This window comes from Rhinatrema bivittatum, chromosome 3 (assembly GCF_901001135.1).
Source record: "Rhinatrema bivittatum chromosome 3, aRhiBiv1.1, whole genome shotgun sequence".
Lineage (NCBI taxonomy): Eukaryota > Metazoa > Chordata > Amphibia > Gymnophiona > Rhinatrematidae > Rhinatrema > Rhinatrema bivittatum.
In genome coordinates, this window is record NC_042617.1 from 162,802,851 (window position 1) to 162,827,699 (window position 24,849).

At 48.5% G+C, this 24,849-nt stretch overlaps 1 protein-coding gene across 3 annotated transcripts in view; it reads left to right on the forward strand.

Annotated features, from left to right (window-relative positions):
• The window catches only part of MTR (5-methyltetrahydrofolate-homocysteine methyltransferase), a 357,506-nt gene that overhangs the window by 79,020 nt on the left and 253,637 nt on the right, over window positions 1–24,849 (forward strand). For 2 of the 3 annotated variants that reach the window (XM_029593902.1, XM_029593903.1), the window contains exons 12-14: window positions 7,050–7,129; window positions 7,602–7,714; window positions 18,831–18,971. In XM_029593902.1, coding sequence (XP_029449762.1) covers window positions 7,050–7,129; window positions 7,602–7,714; window positions 18,831–18,971 — 334 coding nt within the window. Of the gene's footprint in view, window positions 1–6,712; window positions 6,922–7,049; window positions 7,130–7,601; window positions 7,715–18,830; window positions 18,972–24,849 lie in introns of those variants that run through there. The other variant, XM_029593904.1, reaches the window with a different exon arrangement.

Sequence of the window (24,849 nt, forward strand, 5' to 3'; positions counted from 1 at the left end):
ACGGAAAGACAGGCCCAGGAGTTTGTAAAGGATGGGAAAGGCAATTTTTCTTTAATATTATGCGCTTTAATTTTTGTATGCTATATAACACTCATGTTAAACAGAGAGGGAGGGGGGAGGGAAGAGGGAATTGAATCTTGTATCTATGCACTATAGGTACCTGTTGATTTACTACTGTGTTCATTTTTGATACCATGCATAAGTGAGTTAATTGACATTTGACAAGGCGCTTGTTGTTTTACGTTAAGTCTTTATTGTGCTGTTCATTACTCTTATTCAAGTACATAATAAGTTGTGCATTTATATGCAGAATTGACATTTGTAATGTTGCAATATTAAGCAATAAAACATTTCAAATTTAAAAAAAAAAAAAAAGATGGCGAGGACCCAGTACTAGGTGCCATCCGAGATCCTCCAACTTCTTTCCCTTACCATAAATCGGTTAGGAAGTTAGTAGAAGAGGAATGGGGGACTCCTGATTCTGGTTTAAAGGTTGTCAGAGCCATGGGGAAACTTTACCCTCTACCAGAACAGGATTTAGAATTTTTTTTTCTCTTTCGAAAGTAGTTGCGGCGGTGTCTGCTGTGACTAAGCGCACCACGATTCCGGTTTTTGGTTCGGCCACTTTAAAAGATGTGCAAGATCGTAAGATGGAGTTACACCTTAAAAGGATTTTTGAGGTGGCATCCCTAGGTTTACGTTTTGCGCTTTGTTCAAGTTTCTTGCAGCGTGCTTGCCTCTGGTAGGTACAGCAGCTTCAAGGTAATTTGTCTCAATCAGCTGTGGACGCGGATACGGCTGATCATGTGGAAGAAGCTGTGGCTTAAGGTACAGATGCTCTCTATGATTTGGTGCATTCTTCCTCCAGAGTAATTGCAACAGCTGTGGCCGCCCGAAGATTGCTTTGGCTTCGCAGTTGGGTGGTGGATGTTTCCTCTAAGGCACAATTGGCATCCTTGCCTTTCAAAGATAAGTTCTTGTTTGGCGAGGATCTAGAGCAACTGATCCAGTTTCTTGGAGACAATAAAGTCCTCAGGTTACCCGAGGATAAACCTAAGGGTAAGAGATTTTTTCAATCATGGTCTCATTTTTGGTCCGACAGAAGATCGCGGCCTACCTGTAGTATGCTGGGACCGCAGAGACAATATTTTTCGCGGGGGCAAGCATGGGAACAGTCCTTTGTGGAGCCAGAGGGTCCTTTAGAAGATCCTCTGGTGGCTCCTCACCAACACAAACTTTGGAGTATTTAGGAGCTCGGTTCGATCTTTTGATAGGCAGAGTCTTTCTCTCTCAAGATCGAATCTTGAAACTTCAGGCCCAGATCCACCGGTATTGCAGGTACCCAAGGTCTGGGACTACTTAAAGGTACTTGGTTCAATGGCCTCCACGCTGGACTTGGTTCCCTAGGCGTTTTCCCATATGAGACCACTACAGACGGCATTGTTGTCCCGCTGGAAGCCAGTATCGGAAGAATATCATATCTGCTTACCTCTCGATGGTTTGCCCAGAGACGGTCTGTCATGGTGGCTTCAGACTTCCAATCTCAGTCGGGGAGTGGACCTTGAAGTTCACGATTGGATGGTGGTTACTACTAATGCCAGTCTCTTTGGATGGGGAGCAGTTTATCAGTCCCATTCATTTCAGGGATCCTGGTCCATGAGCCAGTCTGTGTGATCTATCAACCGTCTAGAGACCAGGGTGGTTCGCTTGGCCTTGAAGGAGCTTCTGCAATTACTATGGAATTGTTTATTTTGAGTTTTTTCGGACAACGCGACAACAGTAGCGTATATAAATTGGCAGGGTGGAACCAAAAGCAAGGCAGTGGCCAGAGGTTGATGCTCTGGGTGGAACGACATCTAAAGAGATTAGTGGCATCCCACATCGCAGGAACAGAGAATGTTCAGGCAGATTTCTTGAGTCACACACACTTGGATCCAGGCGAGTGGGAACTCTCGGAGACAGCCATGCAGTTAATTCGAGATTGTTGGGGTCTACCTCATGTTGACTTTATAGTGACCTCTCGGAATGCCAAGGCCTTCCGATTCTTCAGTCACCAAAGACAGTACAGGGCCGAAGGGGTCGACGCTCTGGGAGTTCTACTATATGTTTTTCCTCTGTGGCCGCTGGAGGACAAGGTTCTACGTTGCATAGAAAAGCATTGCGGAGAGGTGATTCTGGTGGCTCCGGAGTGGCCTTGGTGTCCGTGGTTTGCGGACCTGGTCAACCTGGTGGTGGACTCCCTGCTTCACTTCGGCCACCTGACGCATCTTCTTCGGCAGGGTCCTATATTTTTCGACCAGGCTGCTCGCTTTTGTCTAGTGGCATGGCTTTTGAGAGGAGGCATTTGAAAAGGAAAGGTTACTGGTGACAATCTGTAACAATCTGGTGACTCAGTGGTCACCAGATTGTTACAGTCTAGAAGAAAGTCTACTAACCTCTTTTATGTTCGGGTTTGGAAGATTTTTGAGTCCTGGTGTTCCATCAGGGGAATTCGCCCTCTTTAGGCCTTAATTCTTGAAATATTATCTTTCTTACAGATGATTTCACAAAGAGCTTATCTCTTAGTTCTCTTAAAGTGCAGGTAGCAGCACTGGGCTGTCTCCATGGCAAAATTGAAGGTTCCTCTATTTCGTCTCATCTGTACATGGTTTGTTTCTTAGAGTTACGATGAATCTTTGTCCTCCAGTTCGGAAATCTTGTCTTAAATCTCTGTGTGAACCTCCCTTCAAGCCGCTTCGAAGGGCTATGTTAAAGGATTTGACACTTAAGATAATTTTTCTCGTTGCCATTTGTTCGGCTAGAAGAATTTCTGAGTTACAGGTGTTACCTTGTCGAGATCCTTTCCTTCAGATTTTGGAATCCAGAGTTTCTTTACAGACGATACCTTCCTTTTTACCAAAGGTGGTTTCAGCGTTCCATGTCAATCAGTCAGTGGAACTTCTGGCTTTTCCTAACTTACCGGCGAGGGATCTCAAAGTCTAAATGTTCAGAGAGCCTTATTGCGTTACCTCAAGATTACCAATGACTTTGGGAGGTCCGATCACCTCTTCGTGCTGTGGAGTGGTCCTAATAGAGGCTCCAAGGCTTCTAAAGCCTCTATTGCATGATGGTTGAAGGAGGCTATTTCTTCCGAATATATTACATGGGGTAGTCCAGTTCCAGAAGGCTTGCATGTTAACTCCACATGTTCGCAAACGGCCTCGTGGGTGGAATCTCAACTTATTTCCCCACAGGAAATTTGCAGAGCAGCGACTTGGAAGTTGTTGCTGCCTTCTTTTGCAAGGCACTATCGCTTAGATGTCTGGCTCCAGCAAACCCTTCCTTTGGCGAGAGTGTTTTGCGAGCGGGACTCTCCAGGTCCCACCCTGGGTAAGGGCTTTGGTACATCCCAGGTGTCTAGACTGATCTGGGTACATACAGGGAAAGGAAAATTGGTTCTTACCTGCTAAGTTTCATTCCTGTAGTACCACGGATCAGTCCAGAGCCTGCCCAATTAGAAGAGGGTTATATTAAGGAGAGAGTCGACCATTCAGCTGTAAGATTGTTCTCTGTTGCATTCCATGTTCTTGTTAATTGTTGTTTAATGGTTCCATATTTTTTGCTATTATCTGCTTTGATATAGATATATACTGATGAACTGCAGGTGGCACGGTTGCTTAGATATGGTGTCAGCGAGGTTTTTTTTCCTGTCTCCATCTGATATGGGGAGATAAACTCAGGTGTCTGGACTAATCTGTGGTACTACAGGAATGAAAATTAGCAGGTAAGAACCAATTTTCCTTTTGTTGCAGAAGGTAGCTCGTCATCCACATGTAGTGCTTCTGGTGGCCCTGGATTGGCCACACAGGGCATGGTATACGGATCTGCGTCTTCTTCTGATGGGTTACCCTTGGCAACTCCCTCTTCTTGGAGGGTTGTTACAGCAGGGACCAATTTTTCACAACAATCTGAGTCAGTTTTATCTTACGGTTTTGCCCTTGAGAGAGGTCTAAGCTCTTAAAGTGAGGTTACTTGGGCAATGGTGGAAACGCTTTTGAGAGCATGCAAGTTTTCCACCTCCTTGGCATATATTTGCATTTGGCAGGTGTTTGAGCATTGGTGTCAGAATCATGCTTCTTTGCCCACTTCGGTGCCCGTTCCCTTAATTTTGGAATTTTTACAAGAAGGTCTGAGTAAGGGATTAGCCTTGAACATGCTGAAGGTGCAGGTGGCTGCTATAGCGTGTTATCGGGGCTGCGTGCAGGGGAGAACGCTCTCTTCTCACCTAGACTTATCTAGGTTCTTGAGGGGAGTAAACACTTTAGACTTCCCATGTGTTTCCTGGTATCCTTGTGGGATTTGAATCTGGTTATCTCCTTTCTGGTGAGTCTGACCTTTCATCCTCTCCAGGGTATTTCCTTACAGTTACCGACTCTGAAGACATTTTTTATTATTATTTGTAGATTTCGGAATTGCAAGCCTTGTTGTGCAGAGATCCTTTTTGATTATCACTCTGGATAAGGTGCATATTCGGACGGTACCTGACTTTCTTATGAAGGTTGTTTTGGAGTTTCACTTAAACCAGTTGGTTGTGTTACCATTCTTAGATAAGGATAAGGATGGTCAGGAATGCAGGAAATTGCGGCTGTTGGATGTACAGTGGCACTTATTGCATTATGTGGAGGTTATGAACGAATTTCAGAATTCCAATAGGTTTTTGTTCTTCATTGGGGAGTGAAGAAGGAGGAGGCAGCTTCTTGGGGTATGGTGGCTCTTTGGATTAAGGAGGTAGTGTCAGCAGCCTATGTGGATTCCGGGAAGCTGTTTCAGGTTCAGACTGTGCACACTGGCATTCTGCCTAGGGCCTTTGACCTGGGAGGCTAATCTCACTGAGATCTACACTGGAGGCTACCTGAGGGGCTTATCACCTCTGTGCACACAGACTACCTCGGGGGCTTACCCAATATAAACACACACAATTACTGGGGTTATACGTGGGGGCTTGTATCCAGAAACTTGTTCCCTACACAAATAGCCACACACAAATTTTGGTTCCAGGTATTTAGGAAAGTAAGTTTATTTGAGCACTAGGAGGATAGAACAAATAAAATCAGGTCATACAGAAGTAATGGTAGATAATTGCTATATAGATAGATAGAAAAAGCTTACATATTTCCAAAGGATCAGCCTGTTCTGTCAAATCCAGAAGCACGCCTTCCCCCTCTTTCTCTCTTTCACTGTTATTACTCCTTATATACTAAAATGCTTGTGAAAAGCAGCGATGTTCCCTCCCTCACTTAGTATAAGTTAATTGCTTGCTTTCTCATCATAGACCTACTGGAATAACTAATTAAACAGACTCTTGGCCTGTTTGAAAACCTTTCACAATGCAAAACAGTAAACATGAGTTTACTCGGAGGTTGGCCTGTGGCCTTCAAACTGGTCTGTGTCTGGGTGAGAACTCTGAATCCATACAGCCTAACCGTTAAATACATCCTCAGCAAAAGTAACAAAAAATGACTCCAACAGAAGCCTCGTCTGAGACAAGTCAGAGCGCATTCGACACAGGCTTGGGTGGTTTCCTGGGCAGAATTGTGTTTGCTTTCTCTGGCAGAGATTTGTAGAGCGGTGACATGGTGGTCTTTGCATACGTTTGCCAGGTATTACTGACTGGATGTGGCGGCGCAGGATGATTCTGCTTTTGCTAGGACAGTGCTGCTTGGGTCTCAGGCAGCCTCCTTCCCTTTGGGGAAGTAGATTTGGTACATCCCACTGCTGTGGACTGGCTTGCCTGGATGAAGAGGAATGTGAAATTACTTCTTACCTGATAATTTCCTTTCCTTGAAGTAAGGCAAGCCAGTCCAACCTCCTGCCTGGGGCTGCCTTGAATTCATCGACTTTGTTCTGTGTTGCTAGATCCTTGTCCGGAAAGGAATGAGGTTCCAGACATTTCAGGCAGCTAGACTCACACAAGTTGGATATGTGAGTTCCGTTCTTTTTCTAAACTACTCTGATTGTCCTCAGGGACTATTGTTAGCAGAGCTAAGTCCAGTGTTCTCGTTTTTATTAAAAAGAAAAATTGAAATAAAAGAATCCACAAGGTTAAATTGAATAGTGTTTGTTGGATGCAATGTTTAGTGGTTAGTGTCCACACTTTGCTTTTGGAGAAATACTGGCTGGCGCGTGTCTGAGCAGATCTATATGAGGGTGGTGTCAGTGAGTCTTCTCTGTTCACAGTGGGAGGAGAGGGACCTTGAGTCAACTGATTGAGAAGGGTTAATGGAGGTTTGCGCTACGTACTTTAACACTGTCAGTCAGCACAGTCATATACTTATGCAACAAGCATAGGGAAATAGCTGCATTAATAAAATAACATACAGTAAAAACAAACACAGAAGTTTGTAGGATCCTACTTCAAGGGATTTACAACCAATGGCCTCAGTTCTGCAAAATTCCCAAGCCATGTATACAAAGGAATCCTTGAAGGTATTTAACCTGCAGCCTTGACTGCAAAGAAGATAGTCCAGCTTGGTGAATAGTCTGCTTTGTTTCCTGGATTTGTATACTCTGTATGTAGGAGAATAGTGTCAAGTCCAAGTTGGTGCATGAAGACAATTCTGGAATGCATCTGACAATGAAGTGATGTGCATTTGTTCTGTATTCTAGAATCTTCCTGAACCTCCTCACTTTTGACAGCCAAATAGATACTTGCTACAGACCTATATATGCTTATGATTCAATCATGGGAAAAACAAAAGCAAATTAAATTCACAAAGCTGATTTCCACTGAAAAATCTGTAAAACAAATAAAAGAGAAAATGGGTGGTAAAGTTTATACTTGGTTTTGCTTGTGGTTCCTGTCTGTGCTCTAAACTGGGACGTTTGCTGCTGGTGCTTATGTGCCGTCACAGTGCAGAGCTAGAGCAGCCATCATCTCCCGAGGTGAGAGGAGGTGGCATTTTAAGCACTAGAGCAAGCTATTTTTTGTAATTAATGTGAAATTTGTCCATGGGGTTTTTGACATTTAATTTGAAAGAGTTCCCTTGTAAACATCATCCTTTGGTTCTCAGGGAAATTGCTGAAGCTGTCAGAGGGTGCAAGCCAAGAGTTCCCCCTTCATCAGTCTTTGATGGATACATGCTGCTCTCGGGTAAGGCTGGAAAAGGAACCTGGTGCTCTGAGCTTGAAAATGTTTGCCTGTTGGCACAGAATGTGGGAAAGTCCAATTTAACAATGAGGCTAAAGGTGTGAAATTTCAGTTTGCTATTTGATAGTATTTGTCTTGCAAGTGCCTTTTACTTTTATTTGCTAGGTGTGTTGTAGCCCAAAGAGAATATTGAACTGTCCTCAGCTTTCTTATTTCAAAGTTGGAAAAAGTAATTTGTAAATTTATGAGAATTTATTTTTGGCTCCAAAAAGCTATTAAACCTATGATTTGGGAACCAGATTGTTTAAGGCAAACTATAAGTTGTTAAGCTTATTGAGTATAATATCATTGCTCTTAACAGATTACAGTTCTTCAACTAGCCATTTCCAGTGCCATGGAGAAAGTGTCTATTTCAGTTTTATATCCTGTTACTGATAGTGCTATGCAGTACATTGATATGCGTTTTTGTCCTAAGGCCTGGAACCCTTCAAGATTGGCCCATATACTAATTTTGTTAACATTGGAGAGCGCTGCAACGTGGCTGGGTCAAAGAAGTTTGCTAAACTGATTATGGCAGGAAACTATGAGGTAGGTATTCAGGAATACAAATTGTTGTTGTACGTACTGTGCTAATGCTGTCACTCCGATACAGAAAGGAAAATTTGTTCTTAACTGCTAATTTTTGTTCCTGTAATACTACAGATCAGTCCAGACAATTGGGTTTTGCATTCCTACCAGCAGATAGAGGCAGAGAATAAAACCTTTTCAGGCACTGCTACATAACTGAGAGTGCCATCTGCAGTCCCTCAATATTGACCTGTACCCATGCCAAGATGTAAAAATTCAAAAACCCCAAAAAACTCTGGGCGAGCAGAGACTCAAAGTTGGAGCCCCCTAAAACTAGGACCCCCTGTCTCAAACAAGGAATATACTAACAAAACCTATATATACTCTTAGTAATTTTGCATATGATTACACACTGTCGCAGCAATATCCAGAAGTGAGGAAGTCTTTCAAAAGAAGGGGATGGGTCTCTGGACTGATCTGTGGTATTACAGGAAGAAAAATTAGCAGATAAAAACAAATTTTCCTTTCCTGTGCTTACTCCAGATCAGTCCAGAGAAGTGGGATGTACACAAGACCCTCTAAACTGAACGGGAACTTGAAAGACCCATGTGCAACACACTTTCCCCAATAGTTGCTGCCTCTGATGCCTGCACATCCAATCGGTAATGTTTGGTAAAAGTGTGAAGAGACGACCATGTTGCTGCATGACAAATCTTTTGCGGAGAAATTAGTTGACACTCTGCTCATGAGGTTGTCTGTGCCCTGGTGGAATGCGCCCGCAATCCCTCTGGCACCGACCGACCCTTACAGATATAAGCTGTATTTATCACCTTCTTCATCCATCTTGCAGTTGTGCCCTTGGAAACCTTATTTCCCTTCTTTGCTCCTCTGAACAGGACAAAAAGATGATCTGATTTCTGAAAGTCATTTGACACCTTAAGATATCGCAAGAGGATTCGCCGCACATCCAATAAGTGAAGCTTCCTCGCCAGAGGAGCATCCAGTGACACATGTGGAAAAACCGGTAGTTCAACCATCTGGTTAAGATGAAATGAGGAAACAACCTTAGGCAAAAAGGAAGGGAACCGTACACGACGGCATCCCAGCCTTTGAAAATCATAGGAAAGTGTCCCTACATAAAATGCTTGCAGATCTGATATCCTCCTAGCTGAGCAAATGGCCACCAAGAAAGGTTAGATCCTTCAAAGAAACCCTTCTAATCGGTTCAAAGGGAGGACCACACAGAACTCGAAGGTCCAGATTAAGGTTCCAGGCCGAGCATACCTTCCGGACTGGAGGAGGTTAATGTTTCACCCACTTCAGGAAATGCACCACATCCGGATGAGACGCCAACGGTTTCCCTGCACCTTACCTCGAAGACAGCCTAAGGTGGCCACCTGAACCTGAAGGGAAATTATAGGCCAATCTGTTAGCCAAGCTGCTTTGCAAAATGGCTAATACCTGAGGAACATCCACCTTCAGTGGTTGCAACTTGTTCTGCAAACCCCACGACTTGAACAGTCTCCAAACCCGGATATAAGCCAAAGATGTGGAGGTCCTTCTTGCCTGAATCAAAGTAATAATGACAGGTTCCAAGTATCCCTTCAAGCGGAGACGTTGTTTTTCAAAAGCCAAGCCGCTAACCAAAAGTGATCTGCCCTGTCTGAAAAGATGGGTCCTGCCGCAACAACCCAGGCAAATGGGCCAAGCGAATGAGACAGTCTACTGTGAGATGAACCCGGTCTCCAAATCACGGCAGGCGTGGCCACTCTGGTGCTACCAGAATCACTCTACCCGGATGAAATTCGATGCGACGCAACACTCGGCCTATGAGTGGCCATGGGGAGAAACACGTACAGTAACAGCTCTGTCGGCCTCGGCTGGATGAAGGCGTTGATGCCCTTGGAGCAGACTTCTCTCCTGTGACTGAAAAACCGAACTGTCTTCGCATTTCCTGGAACTGCCATGAGGTCCAATGCCGACCTACCCCACCTGGCCTGTATAAGGGCAAAAGCCTCCACTGACAACTCCCACTCCCCCGGATCTAGACGCTCTCTGCTGAGATAGTCCGCAAGCACATTGTCCACTCCGGTCAATTGCCACGCTTCCAGTCCTGCTAGACTGTTCTCCGCTCAGACAAACAGTTCCTGTGCCACAGGTGACTCTTCGTTCTGCCTTGACGATTGATATACGCCACCGTTGTCGCATTGTTTGAGAACACTCGTACTATTCTTCCTTGAATGAGAAGGAGAAAGGCAAGAAAGGCTTTGCCAACTGCTCTGGTCTTCAATCGATTGATTGACCAGGACGCCTCGTCTGGTGACCACCATCCCTGGGCAGTTTTCCCTTGACAAATCGCCCCCCCCCCCCCCAACCTTTGAGGCTGGCATCTGTGGTCACCACCATCCAGTTGGATACCTCTAGGTCCATCCCCTTCTCCAGATTGGGACAAGACAGCCATCATGAAAGACTCAGGAGCTTCTGGTGGTCGGCCCTTATGGAAATGTGGAGATAAGGCTCTGTCAAATCCAATGACGCCAGCAGCTCCCCCTTGCCCACTGCGACTATCAACGTGTGCAACGTTTCCATCTGAAATCATGGCACCCAGAGTGCCACATTTACCCTCTGAAGATCAAGAATGGGCCGAAAAGTCCCTTCCTTGGGCACCATGAAATACACAGAGTACTTTCCCTGTCCCCGCTCCTGAAGGGGAACCAGAACAGTTGTGTGCAGGAGCTGTAAGGTGTCCCGCACCAGCTTCCGCTTGGACAAAGAGATGCAACGGGAGGCTTCCCCGAGTGGTCAGCCCAAATCTTGCTCCACTCAACTGACACTGCCTCCCAGCAGTCAAGTCACTCAGCCAACACACCGCTATCTCTCTTCTGTATTTACTTTTTTTTTAATTTTTTTAAAGGAGTGCACACACAGAAAAAACAGTAAGAAAGAAGAAAGAAACCTGAATATTTTCCTGCCTCTTGATGTCAGCAGCTGACCGCTGAGGCTGGTGGGGGACCCAGAGGGGAAGAGGGAACCAGGACCCCCCTGGCTTTTACCCCCCCAGTAGATGATGGTCGAGCTAGATTAGGGATCACCAACCCCTTGTTTGCCCTGCCCTTCCTGAGAGATGGCCCATGAAGGAACCTAACACCTTGGGGAACCTTCCTGCTAGGAATATTCTTTCTTCCAACCTAATCTCCTCTTTTAATATCTTTTGGAACTTCTGACTGAAGGTTTGCACCTCTACCTGATTCCTAATCCTGAGACTGCCCAGAATTGGTCATTCTATTGAGGTAGAACGTACAGCTCCTAGTAGCAAGGAGACTCTAGAAGTCATTAAATAGTGACATCTGTTGGCTGACCAAAGGTAGTAAAAGAAGTTGAAGTATGTGCTTCTCAACCTGTCATTGCATGACATAGGATGGTCACTGAGGGGAGGTGTTCACAGTAAAGAGGAGATTTATCCAGTTAGTCACAAATGAAAGGTCCATCTCCACTCTGTTTCATAGATGAAATATCCATTGATTTTGGAACTAGGATTGATAATGCTACTTAAAATTCTGGACACTAATTATGTCAATATCCCAAAATGTTAGCTCTCTGTATGTAATCAGATCAGTCCAAACTCCTGGGTTTTGTACCCCAGCTAGCAGATGGAGACAGATAAAGGTTTATTGAAACCGGTATATAATTAAGTGTGCCACCTGCAGTCCCTCTGTATTTTTCTGTCTCCAGCAGATGGTGCAAAATTGCAGTCTGAAAAAAAAAAAGGATTTCTAGGAAGTTCTTCTGATTGTGGGCTTCCTCCTGGGGAGTTGTCAGGTCCTGATGGGGCTATCCTCCCTGGTTAAGGTGAGCGAGCAGGGGGGTTGGTGACCCTTTTTAACTCAGTCTGAGAATCCGTGGGGCAGACATTTGGTGGTCCAGACCCCTCAGCCCACATGAGATAGCTTGGTGTCCTGCTGGCAGCCCTCTTTTCAAGCATCGGATGGAGCAGGAAAGTACCAGGGGAATATAATTTTTTTTCTTTTATTCCTGGGTTTACAGGGGTTTGTTTCTTGTTGTTAAAGTTTTGCTTTAAAAAAAAGTGTTTCTTGTTTCAAGCTGAGTCCCTTTTTTGCTCCTGCTGCTTGTTGTTTCTTCTCAGCCTGGTATCCAGGGTTCCCTCTTCAGAGGCAGGGCAGCTGGTAAATCAGACCGTGTTTTCGGCACGCGCACTTGAGATAGGGACTACAGTAGCTTTTCCACAAGGTCAATGCCGTGCCTCGCACTTCAGTTTGCTGGGCTTACGGGGACTTGCGTTTTCGCCTTAATAGGCGTGATCTTGGTTCCAGGTGCACTTTGTGTGGGGAAGGCGCATCAGCAGGGCCCTCCCACCATGTTCTATCAGCTTTCTCTTCAGTGCGTCGGCTAGGCCTTCCCTCAGAGCTCCCTCAGATTGTATGCCGACAATGGCCATCTTTGATTCGGCCACGCATGTCCCTCTGGCCCCGGGGAGGTGGGGATTGTTCTCCTCTTCATTTGTCCTCAGTTGGGGCTGCAGCTCAGGACGACTGGATGCATTGTGGAGGGGTGGATTTTTCTCTGAACGTTGGCTCCGCAAAGGGGAATGCCTCCCCTGACTGTGACTCTGAAGAGTCCCAGCCTTTTTCTTCAGATTATATGCTTCTGATGCATCAGGCTTTTTTAGCCAAGAAAGCATCAAGAGCAGGGGTGGGCAAGTCCGGTCCTCGAGGGCTGCAAACCAGTCGGGTTTTCAGGATACCCCTAATGAATATGCATGAAATAGATTTGCATACAACTGAGGCAGTGTGTATGCAGGTCTCTCTCATGCATATTCATTAAGGATATCCTGAAAACCCGACTGGTTTGCAGCCCTCGAGGACCGGAATTGCCCACCCCTGATCAAGATGGTGCAGTAGATCGCGGCCTCTTCCCACAGAGGGTCCTAGCTCACGTGCTAAGTCAGCTCCGCCCAAGCATAAGCACACAGTTGGGGTCCGATATACTTTAGGCCTACCCTTGAGGTCAGGGGACCTGCAGGGAGATGCAGATGATTCTGAACTGCAGGGCTCCGCAGAAGACCCTTCTGGAATGGATCTACTACAGGATTTACCGGATCCAGTCAAGGACCTGGAGGAGATCCGTATTGCTGAGGGGGATGATCCCAAGGTGGTCCACCTGTTTCGCAGAGAGGATATCTGGCCACTGATTCCACAGGTTCTTAAGGAATTTGGAATTAAGATGACTCAGGCAGAATCTGATTTGGAGGGAGCAGATCCTGTACTGGACAGCCTACAGGGTCCACCAAGGGCATTCCCTTTTCATAAGTCAGTGAAAAAGCTTGTGACTTGGGAGTGCGATACTACCAGATCTGGACTCAGAGTGGACAGAGGTATGGCTCAACTCTATCCATTGCTGGAGGACACCTTGACGATGTTGGCTGTTCCAAAGGTGGATGCTTCAGTGTCTGCTGTTACCAAGAAGACTACTATTCCGGTGGCAGGCTCCGCCACCTTATGTGATGTGCAGGACCGTAAGCTGGAGCTTCATCTCAAGTGGATTTTCAAGGTGTCTGCTCTAGCCATCCAGGCAGAGGTGTGCAGTAGTCTGGTACAGAGGGTGTGTCTGCATTGGATCCAGCACTTGCAGGATTTGCAAACTTCAAGGGGAAATGCGGTGCTGCAGGCTGACCATCTGGAGGCAGCAGTGGCTTATGGTCCTCTTGCATCATGATGTCGGCAATGTCTGCTAGACGCTTGATGTGGTTACATAACTGGTTGGTAGACATGTTCTCCAAATAGCAGCTAGGAGTGTTTCCTTTTAAGAGGAAGCTTTAGTTTGGGGACGACCTGGAGCAGAGTCTAAAGTGCTCAAGTTACTGGAGGATAAGCTTAAGGGCAGAAAATTTGTACCTGCCCAAGCTACATTCTGGGACAATTGGAGGTTTCGCCAGTCCAAGAGCTCAAGAGGTCTGCAGCGGCAAGCCCCGGCCAAGACAACCTCCTGGAATCAGTCCTTTTGCGGGACCAGGAGGTCTTCCTGCAATAACCCAGGGCCCAGTGCAGGCCCTAAGTCCTCGCAATGAAGCGAGGCTGGCTCATGCTTCAGTTCCAGAAGTCGGAGGGCGGTTGGCGCTCTTTTTCAAAGTGTGGGTCAAGATTACCACGGACCAGTGGGTCCTTGAGGGTGATAAGACGGCTGCGCTTTAGAATTTTCTCGTCCCATCAGAGATGCCTTTCTCGTGTCCCCTTGCAGTTCTCTAGCAAAGCGGGCAGTGGTTCAAGGTAAGGTGCATCGCTTGAAGCAACTGGGAGCCATAATTCCAGTTCCATTAGAAGAGCAGCGGATGGGGAGATATTCCATTTACTACATAGTGCCAAAAAAGGATGGGTCCTTTTGCCCCCTTTTGGATTTAAAGAGAGTGAATACAGCTCTGACTTCCCTGTTTTTGCATGGAGACCCTAAGGTCAGTCAACGGCGGATTGCAAAAGGGAGTATTTAGCGACTCTGCACCTTATTTTCACGTAGTCATCCAGCAAGAGCACCAGAGGTTCCTTTGCTTCATAGTTCTCGGAGAACATCTGCAGTTTCAAGCCCTTCCCTTTGGTCTGGCAGCGGCGCTGTGTACATTTACCAAGGTGATGGTGGTGGTGTCAATAACCTTAAGAGAATAGATGCTGGTTCATCCATACCTGGATGACTGGCTCATATGGGGAAATCAGAAGTTCTTTGCCAACAGTCGGTGCAGAAGGTGCTGCAACGCTTACAGTCATTAGGCTGGGTGGTGAATGCCATGAAGAGACATTTCGTTTCCTCTGAGTACCTGGAATATATGGGGGCACGGTTTGACACAAAGGAGGGGAGAGATTTCTCACGGAATAGAGGATTGTGAAGTTACAGGGTCAGGTTCATCACCTGTTAGTCCCACACCCTGCGCACTGTGAGCTCTATCTGCAAGTCCTAGGCTCCATGTGTTGACTCTGGGGTTAGTTCCTTGGGCATTTGCGCATATGTGCCCTCTTCAAAGGACTCTCTTTTTCTGCTGGAATCTGTTGTTGGGGGAATTTCATCTTCTTTTGACTCTCTTTGGGGAGGCCAGGGAAGTCTTTCCTGGTGGTTGCTTCGTGCCAGTCTGGAGTGTGGTGTAGGTTTGAATGTTCCGGATTGGATGGTGGTCATTACCGATGCCAGTTTGTCAGGCTGAGGAGCAGTATATCAGAATCAGGTGGCGCAGGGCCAATGGTCGAAGAAAGAAGTTTCCTGGTCTATCAGTTGGTTAGAGATGAGAGCGGTGCGGTTCACATTACTTGCCTTTTCTGCTTCAGTTACGCGGTTGTCCAGTGAGAATTCTGTCAGACAACGTGATCACAGTAGCATATATCAGCTCAGGAGGTGCAGGAGTTGATCCTCTGGGCAGAGCAGCACTTGGAGCGGATAGCGATGTCACACATTGCTGGGGTGTACAATGTGCAGGCAGACTTTCTGAGTAAGAAGGTGTTGGATCCCAGAGAATGCAAGCTGTTGGAGGAATAGTCTAGCTAGAAAATGCAAGTATGTATTTTGAACTGGGGAAACCTCATAAAGTGCCATATAGACCATATAGACCATATGCCATAGCAGCGATAAGAGTACATCACACATCGCGCATTCTGAGTGAAGAAGAAGCTCTTTTGACCCAGAAAAATAGCATTGCCACAATTTCAGCGTAAGCACAACACTCTATTGGTGAATTCTCACAGCCTAGACATATGGATATCATCCATGCTTAAAAGTCATTCCCTGATGAAGAGAACCCACTCGAAACATTGCAGTGTCGGGATTAAAAGACTTATTGCATGAAGCTTTCAATTCAGCATCTTTGCGACAGAACTGTGAGTTTTGAAGTGGTATAGCATCAATTTGCTGTATACCACTTAAGTTACACTGGACTGCTGGGGTTTTCCAATGATTATAACCTTTTTCCAACAACCTTTATATTGGAGTTGGATTAAGTAGCCATAGGAGGCATCTTTATATTGGCACTTTATGAGGTTTCCCCAGTTCAAAATACATACTTGCATTTTCTAGCTAGACTTTTCATAATTTAGTATTAATCATACGATTGTCTGGCACCATCTGGATTTATTATTTTGAGCTGTTGGAGGAAGCCATGTGTCTTGTTTGCAGGAAATGGGGCTCCCCTTTGATGGACCTGTTGGCGACCAAGGAGATCGCAAAGACTCCTTGATTCTTCAGTCAAAGATATTGGCATGGGGCAGAAGGCATTGATGCTCTGGTGCTTCTGTGGCCTCATGATGTGCTGCTGTATGTCTTTCCTCCATGGTAACTGATAGGCAAGGTGTTAGGGGAGGTTAGAGAGACATCTGGGAGACGTAATCCTGGTGGCTCCAGAGTGGCCTCGCTATCCTTGGTTTGCGAATCTCATCAGTCTGGCCATAGACGGACCTCTGTGGTTAAACCACCTGGAGAATCTTATCCTCCAGGGCCCCATATTTTCAGATCAGGCCGCTCGCTTTTGTCTCATAGCTTGGCTTTTGAGAGGAAAAGATTGAGGCGCAAAGGTTATCTGGATCCAGTTATCTCCACCTTGCTGCAGGCCAAGCGGACTTCCACATCTTTGCCATATGTGCATGTTTGGAAGGTTTTTGAGTCCTGGTGTGTGGCTAGGGGATTGCAGGCACTACAAGTTTCTGTGTCACATATCTTGAGTTTTCTTCAGGAGGGATTGGTCAAAGGTCTAGCCTACACCTCTGAGGGTCCAGGTGGTGGCTTTGGGCTGTCTCAGAGGTAAAGTTCAGGGGTAGGTATTCCCTGTCTGCTCACCTGGATGTCGTGCGTTTTCTTTGGGGGGCAAAGAATTTGCGTCATCCTGTGAGGAAGGCTTGCCTGTCTTGGAATATTAATTTGGTGCTTACAGCTTTGTGTGCAGCTCCGTTTGAGCCCCTGAGGAGGGCTCTTAAGGTGGTCTTTCTAGTGGCTATTTGTTCAGCACGCCGGATTTTGAACTCCAGGCTTTGCCATGCCGGCATCCATTTCTGCAGATCTCTGAGACGGGGGTGTCGTTGCGTAAGGTGCCGCCTTTTCTCCCAAAGGTGGTTTTGGGGTTCCATGTTAACCAGTCTGTGGAGCTTCTGGCTTTTCCAGATTTGGACTCTCTTGCTCTGCATGCGAGGGAGTTGAGTCTTTTGGATGTGCAGTGCGCGTTGTTAAGGTACCTGAAAGTCACTAATGATTTTCGTGTGTCGGATCATCTTTTTGTCGTCTAGAGTGGCCTGAGGAAGGGACATCAAACGTATAAAGCTACTATTGCGCATTGGCTCAAACAGGCTATCAGTTCAGCTTATATTGCTAGGGGTCGACCCATGCTGGATGGTTTGAGGGCTCATTCAACGTGTTCGTAGGCAGGCTCTTGGGCAGAGGCTCAGCAGGTATCGCCGTAGGAGATTTGCAGGGCAGCAAAGCGCCATCCCTTGGACGTCGGAGCTCCGACTACAGCGTGCTTTGATGAGATTGTTCAGTGAGCGGGACTCTCTAGGTCCCATCCAGTTTAGTGGGCTTAGGTACATCCCAGGAGCCTGGACTGATCTTTGTACGTACTGGGAAAGGAAAATTAGTTCTTACCTGCTAATTGTCGTTCCTGTAATACCACAGATAAGTCCAGATGCCTGCCCAGGTTTGAGGGGTGAGATTCCTGCTTGTTCTGTTTTTGTTTGTAACTGAAGCAGAGTTGTTGTCCGTTCTCTAAGTTGTTTTGTGTGTTGCTTCTGTTCTAGGACAAAGTATTTCCGTTGTGGTCCAGCATCACCAACCTCCTGTTTTGTCGGGGAGGGGATAGGCTGTCAAATTTTTATAGAGTTTCTTGTATCTTGGCTTGGATATAGGTCAATACTGAGGGGATTGCAGGTGGCACACTTAGTTATATACCAGTTTCAATAAAACTTTTATCTGTCTCCATCTTTTGGCAGGGGTACAAAACCCTGGAGTCTGGTCTGATCTGTGGTACTACAAGAACAAAAATTAGCAGGTAAGAACCAGTTTTCCTTTCAAGATTCCTCCTGGTCCCTTGACTCCGGTTATAACCATGGGCAAGAACATCCTCCATATTTTGGGCTTTGGAATTTCTGTCTTTTTTTTTTTTTTATAATTTCCAAAATCTACGCAGCATACACTTGAGATTCCAAAACAGGAGCTAGTATGCAAAAAAATGAATAGAAAGATGAAACAAACAAAACAAAGAAAACAGGAAAGCACATCTCTCTAATTAGTCCACAGTAGAGAAGGCCAAGAGGGAAAAAAAAAAACCTATTGAGGGTATGACAACAAAGAAAAAAAATTTGTAATAGAAAATTAACATAAAGCCAAACCTGTGTCTAATGTAATTATTTTATTTATTTCTAAGATTTATGTTCAGCTTTCTTTTTGAGTCAGTGGCTTAAAGTTAAAAACATACACAATAGAATAAGTACAGTAGAACAAACAGCACTAAAAAACAAAGTTAATAAAGTTAACAAAATTAAAATCATTAACTATCATTAACTAATCTTAGATCCCAACCCAACAGATCAACCAGTTCCTGCATCCCTCTACTCTCCCAGCTGCTTAGAATGTAAGAAAAAATGAAGTTGTGAAGGCTCAAAAAATTATAAGTAGCTTGATGAAATTTGACAATGCATTTACAGGGGAAATGAACAACAAAAAATGCACCAAGTGATAAAACCTTTTGGTGCATCTCCAAAAACTTTCTATGCCTATCCGAGTTCTTTTACAGAGATCAGCATAAATCCTAATTCTTCTCCCCAGAAAAACAGCGTCCTTATTACAAAAATATAAACAAAGAATAGAGTCCTTAGGAATTTGCTTTGTCCTTGGCTTACCCTATACATTGGACATCCTTTATAAATACTTGTGAAGGTACTGCTATAAATGTAATGCCATGAATGAAAGCACTTGAATTCCGTTTTTGTTAATACATTGCCACAGTATGGTTTGAGGAGCAACCAAATTGGAAAGCTCTCCCATCCAACTCCAGAGAACTGCAGCTTCATGTGGGGGTGGGGGGTTGTACTTTGTAGAGCAAGTGAGAGGGATTCCACAGTGTGTAACCTTTCTTTTCTGCATCCATTTATTTCCAATCCAGGAAGCATTGAGTATAGCCAAGTCCCAGGTGGAGATGGGAGCCCAAGTCTTGGACATCAATATGGATGATGGAATGTTGAATGGACCCAGTGCTATGACCAGATTTTGCAACTTCATTGCATCCGAACCTGATATTGCCAAGGTTGATTCCCATCTTTCATTGCAAAGCATATGTGATTACCTTACTTCTGTTTTAACTCAAAGCACATTCAAGATAGCATGGTACTGAAATATTTGGTAAAGAAAAAGTACTTAGTTTTCTATTGGGGTGAAAAGAAAGATCTAAAGAAACAGCAGTAGTTCCCAATGCAGACGTAAATCATTTTTTGGTTCATATCAAACAGAACTTCCAGCTATTTTAGTTTGGAAGATCAGAGTTTGGGTTTGTCCTCTCTCTTGACTTAGCAGTACCAGAACCAGGAAAGGTTCTGGTACTGCTGAGACCAGGAAAGGTCTGTGTTGAAGTATTTTCCTCCCCATTAGACTGTGAGCCTTATTTCTCCAGCACACAGTGTTGCATGTTCCCTAAGGTTTGATTGTGTACAATACACATACATAGTCCCTGTAGACTGACAGCACCACTCTCCTTTGATCCTTAGGGCCGAATTTTAAAAGGGTTACGCGCGTAACCCTTCTAAAATGGCCCTGCGCGCCGGAAGCCTATATTGCATAGGCTTCTGGCGCGCGTGTGACGCGGTTGGCGTGTCATCGGGGGGCGTGACGCGGTCGGCGCACCATCCGGGGGCAGTGCCACGGGTGTGATTTCAGTCCGGGGCATTCCAGGGGCGTGGTCGCGGCCTCCGGACCAGCCCCCGGACCGGAACATGGCCCGGCGCGCACAAAGTTATGCCTGCTTCGAGCAGTGGGAGTGTTTTGCCGGTTCGTGGCGCCGCCAAGCACCGGCAGGTGTGTTGCGCGCTCCCGGTCTCTCCCGCTGCCGTTGCCGCCGGGCTGTCAGCACGTTCAAGCCCAGTGGGGAACGGCAGCGGTGCTAGAAGAAGCAGTGGCACCCGCGCCTGCCCTTTTCTTCCTGCGCCTGCCCCCCCCCCCCCCCCGTGACCCGGAACAGGAAGTGATACGCGGTGCGCGGGAAGGAGAAAGAGCCGTGCCACGTGATAAAGTAGCAGCGGCGGCTGCAGCATCGGTCCCCGAGCAATTGAAGCAGCCGCTAATCGAGAAAGGAGTCAGCAGCATGAGCCTCCCGCGGCCGATGGGATTCTTCTTTGCTGCAGCTCCCATTTGTGCTCGGGGGTGGGGGGGGGGGGGGAGAGGAAGTGAGTGACAGAAAGAGAGAGAAGCAGCCAGCCTGTGTGTGATTGACTGGTCAGAGAGCTGATGTGTGTGTGTATGTGAGAGACAATGAAAGTGATTGCTCAGGGAGATGACTGATGTGTATGTGAGAGTTTGAGACATTAGTCAGGGAGGTGACTGATGTGTGTGTGTGTGTGTGAGAGAGAAAAAGCATGGAAGAGAGAAGTCTGGGTATGTGGGAAATCATGGGCGTAAGAAGCTTGGTGTTCCCTGTACGTACCAGGATCAGTCCAGGACACCTGGGTTGTGACTCCGCACCAGTAGATGGAGACAGACTAAAACTTGTGGGCGGAGCCATATATGCCCCTGTGCCAGTCACAGCCCCTCAGTCTTACTCTGTCTCCAGTAGATGGTGCAGGTCCAGTCACAGCCCTTCCTGACCTGATTCTGGTGGTTAGTCAGGTTTGATTTTTGGGCTAGTTTTTGTTAGGCCTAGTTGTTTTATGTTAAATTGGGGTTTGTTTTAATCCTTAGTCCCGGGTGCCCTGCCTCCCAGGGGGGTTGAGAGGTCCTGAGGGGACTACCCTCCCCCGGTTGAGGCCGCTGCCAGGGTTGAGGACCCGGCTGAGCTAGTGGCAGCGTCAGGGGTGACACCAGGGAGCCTGGTTCACTCACCCCTGCAGGAAATAGGGCTTTCAGAACCAGGGACAGCGCGTTTTTTTGTGTAAAAAAAAAAAAAAAAAAAAAAGTTTTACTTTTATTTCTTGCGGCTCTCCATTGCCTGGCGTTGCCGCTCCGTTTCGGTCGGTGGGGGGGCGTCGCCAGCAGGGGGGAGGTCGCCGAATTGCGCTGTTTAGTTATTTTAAATTTTTTTTTTTCCCGTGTGGTGATTTTGTTCGGCGCGCCTCCGTTTTCCCACGTTCGTCGGCATGCCTCGGGGTTCGCAGTGCAGGGCCTGCGGCTCGGTTCTCTCGCCCCGGTCGGACCGCCGGACCGCTGCGAGGGACAGCTCGGTTTAAAAAAAAAAAAAAAAAGGTGCAGTTTTCTTTTCAGTGTGCCGGGGTCTTTGCTGCAGCGGTCGTTTCGGCGTTTTTCCCTCTCTCCCTCTCACCTTCTCTCCTTTTACTTGGCGTTTTCGTCGAAGCATGGGGAATGCTCTCTTCCGAGCAGGCCGCTTGGGTCGGCCTGCTCGACTTGTGGCTCCAGCGCCGCGCGCCTCTAGCGAGCGCGGTTTCCTCAGGCGGCGGTAAGGGGGGGCGCAGGATCGGCGGCCTGACTTCGGGGAGGTGCTTGGTCGGCGGCAGCCTCTCGCGGTTGCGGTCGGGGACCGTCCGGCGGCCTTCCCCAGGCAGTTCCTGTCTGCCGCGGGAAAAGATTTAAAAAAAAAAAAAAAAAAGACGCCGACCTCTCGCGCGAAATTGGCGGGAACGTCGGCCATCTTGGGGCCACCATCGAGCGCGACACCGAGCGTGGCAGGTCCCAGGGTTTCCCTCGTTTCCGTTCCACCCCCCTCCTCCCCTTCCCCCCCCCCCCCCCCAGCGGCCGACTCCGCGGTCTGTTTGCCATCGGAGGCGGTGGGGGGGAGGGCTGGGGGAGAAACGCTCTTTGCCCTGGTTTTCTTGTGGCCTGGCTTAGGGCCTTGAAGGCACGCAGGGCTCACAAGTGACCTTCTGGCCAGGCGGGGGGGTCGGAGAGGCCTATCAGTTTGGACCGGATGCGTACTCGGCCGCGGATCGCGGCGGGCCGATTCATAGCCAAACGCCCGTTGGGGGCCCTACCGCCAAGGGGGGCCCTACCGCCTAGCTTGGGCACGGACCCTGCCTCTGTCTCGTCGGATCCGGTATTTCCTCGGTGCCCTCCCCTCCTCCGAGGGGGGCTGGGGGAGAGGTCTACATCGGAATCGTCGGGTTCGCAGATTTCCAAGGCGTCCTCCCCGCCTCCCAGGGGGGCTGAGGGGGATGGCACGCCGCCGCAGGGGGCGGCGGGGCAGACACTGACTTCGGAAGGGGATTACTCGAGCTTAATCCGCCTCTTCATCAGGAAGGAGCTGGCCCCTGATTCCCGCCATCCTGGAGGGGTGGGGCATCGCCACCCCGCTGGGGGTAGTCTCGGCTGGGCTTCATTCCTTTTCACCTCTCTGTGTCAGCCCTGCTCTATCGTGAATAGGATACTCCGGTTTTGCACCTCTAGGTCACGAACGCTATGGGTAAGCTCTCTCCCTTGCCGGAGATCGAATGATTTCCCGAGGCCCGAGGATAAATTCAGGGCGCGGTATTCGTTTTCGGCCAGGTCCCGCTTTCGTGATCCCAGGACGTCGCGTCCTCAACAGTCTCCTGGTCAGTCTATAGGGCTTCTTCCTCCCGGTCCCCGCCATGGCAGCAGCAGTCTTTTCGGGGGGAAACGAGGGAGCCCCGGCAAGCGCAGGAGTCCTAAGCTTCGCAATAAAAGATGGTCGGCCTCTCGCTCTCTCACCGCAGCCACAGCACGCCGTTCCCAACGTCGGGGCGCGGTTGATTTCGGTTGTAGAGAGATGGGCCGGTGTAACGTCAGACCAGTGGGTCCTCCGCGTGATCAGACTCGGCTGCCTCCTCCGTTCCGGTCAACCACATGGCAGGGGCCGTTACTCCATTTACTTCGTCGTCCCCAAGACAGGCGGCACGGACAGCTCCATTCTGGATCTTGGTGGAGTGAACCGATGCCTTCCCGTTTATCACTTCACAATGGAGTCGATTCGGTCGTTAATGGCTGCGGGGCGGCCCGGCGAGTTTCTGGTCTCCCTAGATCTCATGGAGGCGTATCTTCACATAGGCATGCAGCCGTCGTTCCTGCACTTCGTCAGGTTCTGCGTTCTAGGACGGCATTGCCAGTTTCAAGCGCTCCCGGTTGGTCTCGCGACGGCCCCCGTACATTCACGAAGGTGATGGTCGCGGTGGCGGCGCGGCTGTTCCAGTAAGGTCTCCTGGTCCATCCTTCCCTGGACGATTGGTGGATTCAGGCGAAGCCCGAGGATCAATGTCGGTTGTCAGTTGGCCAGGGTCCTACACCTTAGCAGTCCCTAGGATGGGTGGTCAACTTCAACAAGAGTCTTCGGACACCCTCGCAGACCGTGGAATATCTGGGAGCCGTTGTCAACACGTCGCAGGGCTTGGTGTTCCTGTCACATGAACGGAGATAAGAGCTGCCAGCTCAAGTAAGGCGCTTCTTGTCTCTCCGCCGGCCGCGGGTCTGTGACTGCCTTACGGTCCTGGGCTCTATGGCTTCCACACTTGCGCTGGTTTCCTGGGCGTTTGCTCATCTGCGGCCTTTACCGTCGTCTTTACTATCTTGCTGGGCGCCGGTTTCAGAGGAGTTCCGTTTACCGCTTCCACTAGGGGGACTCGTGAGGTCCAGCCTGCTCTGGTGGCTGGATTCCAGTCATCTGACCTCTGGAATGTCTCTTCTGGTGCCCAATGGGACGGTGGTGACCGCGGAGGCCAGTCTCTCCAGTGGGGGAGCGGTCTGCCTAGGGACCTCGGTCCAAGGCCTATGGTCAGTGTCGCTAGCCCAGTGGTCTATCAACAGACTAGAGACCAGAGCGGTCCGTCGGGCTCTGCAAGCCTTCCTACCAGTAGTGCGGGGAAGGGTGGTCCGAGTGTTGTCGGACAACAGGACCACCGTAGCCTACATCAACCACCAGGGCGGGACAAGGAGCCCACAGGTGGCGGAGGAGGCTCAGCGCTTGATGGCCTGGTCAGGGCTACATCTCAGCAACATAGCAGCCTCTCACAGTGCAGGAGTCGACAACGTTCAGGCGGATTTTTTTCTCAGCCGGCATCGCCTGGATCCCGGAGAGTGGGAGCTGGCGGACGAAGCGTTTCTTCTCATTTGCGAAACATAGGGAGTGCCCCACATGGATCTGATGGACACGTGGCACAACGCGAAGGCTCCGCGATGTTTCAGTCGAAGTCGAGAAAGGGGGGCAGAAGGCGTCGATGCGTTGGCGCTCCCCGGGCCGACGGATGTTCTGCTGTACGTGGTTCCCCCGTGGCCGATGATCAGCAAGATTCTGTGGCGCATAGAGTTGCACCCAGCCAACGTGATCCTGGTGGCACCGGAGTGGCCGCGCCGGCCATGGTTCGCAGACTTCGTCCAGCTCACAGTGGCGGCACCCCTTCAGCTCCAGGGAATGGCGGGTCTACTCCATCGGGGCCCCGTCTGTTTGGAGAATGCGGATCACTTCTGTCTCGCGGCATGGGTTTGCGAGGAAGCGGCTGAAGAGAAAAGGTTACTCAGATGCGGTGGTAGCCACGTTGCTACGTTCCAGGAAACAGGCGATGTCCCTGGCTTATGTCCGTGTCTGGGTGGATTTTGAGGAATGGTGCGTGCAGCGTGGGGTGGTCCCTACTGCGGCTTCTGTCTCCGACATTCTGGCGTTCCTCCAGGCAGGTCTTGCCAAAGGTCTGGCTTGCAGTTCTCTACGGGTCCAAGTGGCGGCGATTGGTTGTTTGCGAGGTAAGGTCCGTGGTACTTTCCTGGCTCTTCACCCGGATATCTCCCGTTTCCTTCGGGGAGCTAAGCACCTTCGTCCTCCATTGCGTCTCCCCTGACCGGCTTGGATCCTCCATTCGGTTCTCTCCGCTTTATGCGCGGCGCTGTTTGAACCCTTGAACCGCTTAAATATTCAGGTTCTCACGTTAAAGACGGTGTTCTTGGTGGCGATTGCTTCGGCACGGCGTGTTTCGGAGTTACAGGCTTTGTCCTGTAGGGAACCCTTCTTGCGTATTTCCGAT